Source organism: Plectropomus leopardus, chromosome 17, assembly GCF_008729295.1.
Source record: "Plectropomus leopardus isolate mb chromosome 17, YSFRI_Pleo_2.0, whole genome shotgun sequence".
Taxonomy (NCBI): Eukaryota; Metazoa; Chordata; class Actinopteri; order Perciformes; family Serranidae; genus Plectropomus; species Plectropomus leopardus.
The window spans coordinates 11,645,045-11,651,036 of NC_056479.1; the positions used below are offsets into that span (position 1 = coordinate 11,645,045).

The 5,992-nt window shown below is 36.3% G+C and overlaps 1 protein-coding gene across 1 annotated transcript; it reads right to left on the bottom strand.

Moving 5' to 3' along the window:
* Window positions 1-2,544: 2,544 nt before the first annotated feature.
* On the bottom strand, window positions 2,545-4,533 carry hcrt (hypocretin (orexin) neuropeptide precursor). The gene is made up of 2 exons (XM_042504727.1): window positions 4,450-4,533; window positions 2,545-2,913 (listed from the first exon to the last, which is right to left on the bottom strand). The coding sequence occupies exons 1-2, from the start codon at window positions 4,531-4,533 to the stop codon at window positions 2,545-2,547; spliced, it is 453 nt and encodes a 150-aa protein (XP_042360661.1).
* Window positions 4,534-5,992: the final 1,459 nt, after the last annotated feature.

The following is a 5,992-nucleotide window of genomic DNA, read 5'->3' on the forward strand; positions in this document are numbered from 1 at the left end:
ACTAATACCGTTTTTGGTATAATTGTGTCTTGGAAAAAATATTCAATGTAAATGTATATGAGTGTCATCGTGTATTACAATAGTAACTGTATGAATGTCTGATTCATCTATGGCCATGATTTAGTATTTTCAAAGGCCTCAGTATGTCTGCATGCAGGATGTCAGGAGGCTCTGATGGTTGAAGACGATCTTTCAGATCTTCAGACTCTTGTGTTAAACAGTAGGGGTAGACAGATTATAGACCTGGCCGATTATTGGGGCCGACATCTGGCATTTTGCTGATTATCTGTATCAGCATTTTATTTTAATAATCAACAATAAAATTGATTAATTAAAGAGTGCAAAGAAAGTGACAGCATGGGAGGAACTTAAACTTTGTTTATATTTTTATTTAAATTTTTAAAAAAAAGTTGCTGGGAACTTGCTGTATACGATGTTGAACGTATCAGTTTTGATCAAACATTTTCTAAAGGCATTTAAGCAAAGTTTTGTGTTGAAGTTTGTCATATTCCAAATTCTAAATATTGACATAAAGATTTCCATTTTTATTGTAAATACATAGCAGTTCCAAGTATCAGTTATTGGTCTCACTGATAACTAATAATCTGTATCAGCCCTGAAAAAAACCCCAATATTGATCAACCCATTAAACAGGTTGGACCAAGGGTTGCACATGCTTCTGTGTGGCGTATGAAATACACGTCAAACATCTGTTCTTCAAGTTTTTAGTATGTGTCCATGTACACATTCTAAGATCTTCTCTGACGCCAGATGTGTATTGTATTAAACATATATTCGAGTAACATCAACCGTGGCTCATTGTTTGTATTTTATTATTTATTAAAATTGAAAATCGAAGTTTTCAACACCAAAAGAAAATCCGATGATTCTGAAGACCAAAGACGCATCATCTGCATTGAATCAAAACAATGTTAGGCCAGGAAAGCCTGTATACTGCCAACCACAGTATATGGCGTGCAAAATACTCGTGCTCACACATGTATGCACATTTAGATACTCGGTGTTTTTCAAAATATCATCAATAATTGCAGTACCATTAAAAAATAGTAAAGTGTGTGTGCGTGTGTGTCACAATAGTTAAAAACAAGCAGATTATTAACAGCAAAGCAACTATTTGGAGACAGAAAATCAACCTCCACTATGCAATATAAACCTACTATCAAACCCCAAAACAAACTGAGACTGCCTACCTCACGTCAGCAGCAAGTACTCTCGCAGTCCAACAGTCATCAGTGTCCATCTGGCTCCTCCATCACGGAACAGACATGTCACCTCGGCGCAGATAGCTGCATCTTGCACCAACATATTTTGCTTTGTAGAACATCTTTTTTTCCTGCACCATACACTGATTCTTCAGCGCCCGTCTTCTTTCTTTCTCACCGTTTTTTCTAAGTGCCTTCACCATAAAAATAGAAATAAAACTTTGCACAGGTGGAAACTTATCAACATGAAAATGACTGAGCCAATCAGATTTCAACAGAACAAGGCTCAGTCCAAAATGGGAGGGGCCTGTGGCTTAGGTCAATAAAGTTACTGACATCAAAAACTGAAAAAAATGGGGGTCATCCCGAAATTCCTTAGGGACAGTTCGCCCAAGATGAATACTAGGCTATTTCCTTTTTTTATATTATCGTGTTAAATGAACAACATTATTTACACAACACATATTGCACAATAAAAGTGGACTCTTTAGTGCGAGAGACATATAAAGTTTCTCAGACATCAAACGAACAGATTGATAGATAGACAGATATATAAATAGATATTTTATTTGAGCTTCTACTAACTAGTTAATTAAGTGAAGCAGAAAAACAGATATGATTATTCTCTGCATATTGTTAAACTGTTATGGTCCATAGTAGTTTTTATGTAACTATTTTGATCTTTATTTCAGTTAATTTTGCAATGATAAATAGACCTATATGAATCTCTGGAAAAGAAAGAAAAATCCAATGACGCTCCCTTCTATAATGAACATTAGGCGATAAATAATTCATTCTGTGTTTTCATCCTTCTCCTATATATTTTTGATTAGGCTCTGCTTTAAGTTTTTTAAACCACAGCCTTTTAAAAGGATGAATAGATACATACGTAAGATAGAATTAACATAAGTTACATGATGCAAGTTATCTGGCTCATGCAAGGCTAGCTTTAGCCATGATAGAATCATTACTGCATTTTATTTTTGTCAAATGTTTCAGTCAACAGAGTTTGAGCACTTTCTTTAGCTATAGAAAATGTAAGAAATATTTAGTTCTAACCCTAAACACCCACCCAAGAATGATTTTTTGTCAGCTTTAGATTTTTTATTACACCAAGGCCTTTTTCATATATGTACAGTGTCTTTAATCTGATAGGTCAGTGCACAGTGCATCACATTCATAAAGGTACAATAAAGAAAACAACACAAACATTTTGTATATGAGCAAAGAAATATACACTTTGTTTACTAATGGTCACCAAATAGGTGCATTTTTTTCCACCTAGATTTGAACAGAGTCTCATATTTATACCATGAGGTATTTAGCTTAAAACAGGCAGTGGTGTTGTGATGGTTCCAGACTGAGACATCCAGTCCATGAAGTGCTCTCCAGCCATCTCCTCAGTCCTCTTCCCCATCGTCAGGATCCCTGCTGCCTGGTTCCTGGAGCCTTGGAGGAGCTGGTGGAGTCGGCTCTGTAAACGATGCTCATCCTCTCTCCGTTTACCCAGAGTGAGGATGCCAGCAGCGGCGTCTCCTGTGAGCACCCCCCCCAAGTTCTTGCTGCCAGAGCGGCACAGCAACACATGGAGGCGACAGAAGCGTGGTGGTTGTCTGCAGCACTCAGACACGCTGTGGGCATCACAGGCCAGTTGAGACAGCAGCAACATCAAAACCAGAACCAGGACTTTCTGCTGGGCAAAAAAGAGTAGTTTACACCCAAAAGAACTGATACAAGAGTACTATCTGAAGGCATAAAACATAGTGATTATGAATCACTTATTTTCCAATAAGAGGATGCTGACATTTAGTCTTTAATTACAAAATAAAACCCTGACCTCTAGTCAAGGATTTAAAGAGTGTCCCCATGAGAAACTGGGATAATCCGTGCATAAAGGATATGAGTAACTAAGGAGCCAACAATATCATACTGACATTTATTTTACATACGCATGCTCAACCGTTAATCTCTATAGTCAACGGGATTTTACATAAACAAAATCACATCAGTCTAACAGAATGCAGTTTACTTTGTAAAGTTTGTATCATTGATAATATGCAACCCTAAATGATTATCGGCATGCACTATTTTATTATTTATTTATTTATTTATTTTATTATATAGAAGCAGATACATAAAAATAGAGTGACATGTGGCACCTTTAGTCATTTGCAAGCCTTGCCCTGATATACATAAAAGATGATATAGAAAAAAAAAGATATAGAAACCAGGGGCAGATGTTGTAAACATTCAGGGCTTAGCCCAAATCTAGTTGGATCTGGGACATGCTTTTCCCTATTTACAGCAGCTAAGAACTATTTTTCAAGCTATTTGAGATATAAGAATGCTTTAAATATTTGCATCATTTGGTAAAAACATAATAACAGTCAAGTGGGAAAAAATTGTGCTGTAAAACCTTCATCCTATTTTGTATCAACATTTTCTTAGACTAATTTTATCATTCTGAAACCATAACACAACAACTATTAGGGATGACTAGTTTTCACTCCTGTCACCTAGAAAAACTGTCTGATGTTTTTCTGAGTTACATAATATAGGTAGGGTTGAAATTTGGAGTAAAGTTGTTATATTATGCTGGAGCCGAGATAATGTTTAGCTGACAAGTCTGCTACATGTCATTCAGTGCTATAGAAATTTGCAAATTGCACAGGATCCTCAATAATGTCAAAACATTTATTTAATAATATTATATAGATTTTGGTAATAAAATTTGGGAATGTCAGAAGCCATCCCCGCTTTGGCCCTGAAAGAAAATAGGCTACAAAATACATTGTAATAACACTGATTGACTGTTTACCCCTCAGAGAGTGTTCCAAAATGTTCCAGTTATGATCCATATCGAGCCCCTGACAGAGAAAAAACTCTGTCCAAAAGACCTTCTTACTAGGATGCCCTAACATGTCCCCATAAATGCAACACAAGTTGTGTTCTTACTAAGTGAACTTGCAACTTAGGATCTCAGTGACATGGTGAAGCAATGTCAGGCATAAAACAAATGCAAACTTGCACATATTCTTCAAGTAGTTTATAAAACTTAACATAATAAATGTAACAAAATGCCTTGAAGTCTGCTGCCTCTGTCTGGGTGAGGAACTGAAAGGATATGAAAATGAATTGTAAGTGGAAAGACCATAAATCACAAACAAACTCATAAATGAGTAACCATCCTGATTGAACTTTGTGAAATACAAATTTGCTGCCTCACCCTGTTATGCGTGTCCATCCCAGCAGCTCTCTGTAAATTGGCAGGGAACCACAGTATCCTCTGACTTGTGTGAGTGGATGTCATCTTCTTATCTGCTCAGGGGAAGAACAAATGTCTTTTATATTGTTCTGTGGAGTCCACGCCGATGGACGTCATTCAGGCCAACCACAAACATGACATGAAACTACTCACTTGCTCATTTGAAAGGTTGATGTCACGCTCGCTGCCATTAATTAGTCTTTTGCGGTGGATCATCTCCAAGACTCTTCTATGGTTCTTTGATGAACTACAAGTATGTCTTTGTGGATGCATGCCGAAGGTCTATGAAGACATACCTTTATGATGAGTGGTGACTGACGGAAGTCAATTAGCTAATGTGTCCTATGAATTCTAATATATAAATAAATAAAAAAAGCAGAGATGCCCTTTTCTCTGTGCTAATGGCATTCAAAAGTCATGCTAATGAGGTTCTAGAGGCTTTATTCTCTAGTACAAAGGTGTGACATATCAAGAACAGTTTTGTCTTGCTGTTAACTAGTGGGGTAAATAGTGTTGATCACTCCATAGGCCCACAGATGAAAAGGATCCCCAAAACTTCAAGTAGGATTATTTTAAATAGAAAAAAAGAGAAAGTTTTAGCAATATTCCTTTGGGAGGCTGGTAACCACTGCCCTCATATGACCTGCTTTATAAACTGGACATTACTGGCACTGTAAACATGACAAAAATCACTTGAAAGCAATTATTGACTTTTAGATTGTTGTTTTTCACCTTTTCATCCTCGCATCCTCACTTTCTTTAATATCTGTTGCCATCTTATGGACAACAGGAAGCATTGCTTTAAATAGACTAATTTATTTATGTTAAAATTAATGGCCTCCTTTTTGTTTATCAATAAGAAGAGAATTTCACTTCAAGAAGAATTAACAGTGCATCATAGTGCATCAAAAGCAATCAATAAAGCCTTTGGAAGGCTTTATTGATTGTTCACTGCAAGAGCTGCTTTCAAAATGCTCTGAAGAGCTGCCGATGTCAGTTTGAATGCAATCCAAAAAAGTCACTTCACTCACAGTTATTCTCTGACATCAGTTTCAATGTTATATCAGTTCAGGCGCTAGCTGATACATTGTGGAAATTCCAGTCTAATAACAGAGAATAAACAAATTTAACATTCTTGTAGACCTGTACTACCTCTGTACATTCACTCCACTAAACCTCAGAATGGGATATTGCCCTTTTTACTCCGCTTCAATTATTTTATTTATTTATTTAATTTGGTCACCGGTTTCTTTCTTTGATAAAAACTATTTTGAGTCATTTTTCATGCAAAATATTTCATGCTTTCAGCTTCTCAAATATGAGGACTTGCTGATTTTCTTTTAAATTATTTTAATGTATGAAAGAGATTAAAAATGCTTCTGCATTGTGTACTTTTACTTTTAATACTTAGAGGAAGTGTGTAGGATTTATCGACATCTAGTGGTGAGGATTGAAGATTGCAACCGGCTGAAACCTCTCACGTGCCAAGCATCAACTCCTAGTT

Coding starts and splice junctions, on each gene's coding strand:
- hcrt (XM_042504727.1), bottom strand. CDS start 4,533: ATGACATCCACTCACACAAGTCAGAGGATACTGTGGTTCCCTGCCAAT. Junction 2,914..4,449: donor GGATGGACACGCATAACAGG/GTGAGGCAGCAA, acceptor TTTGCCCAGCAG/AAAGTCCTGGTTCTGGTTTT.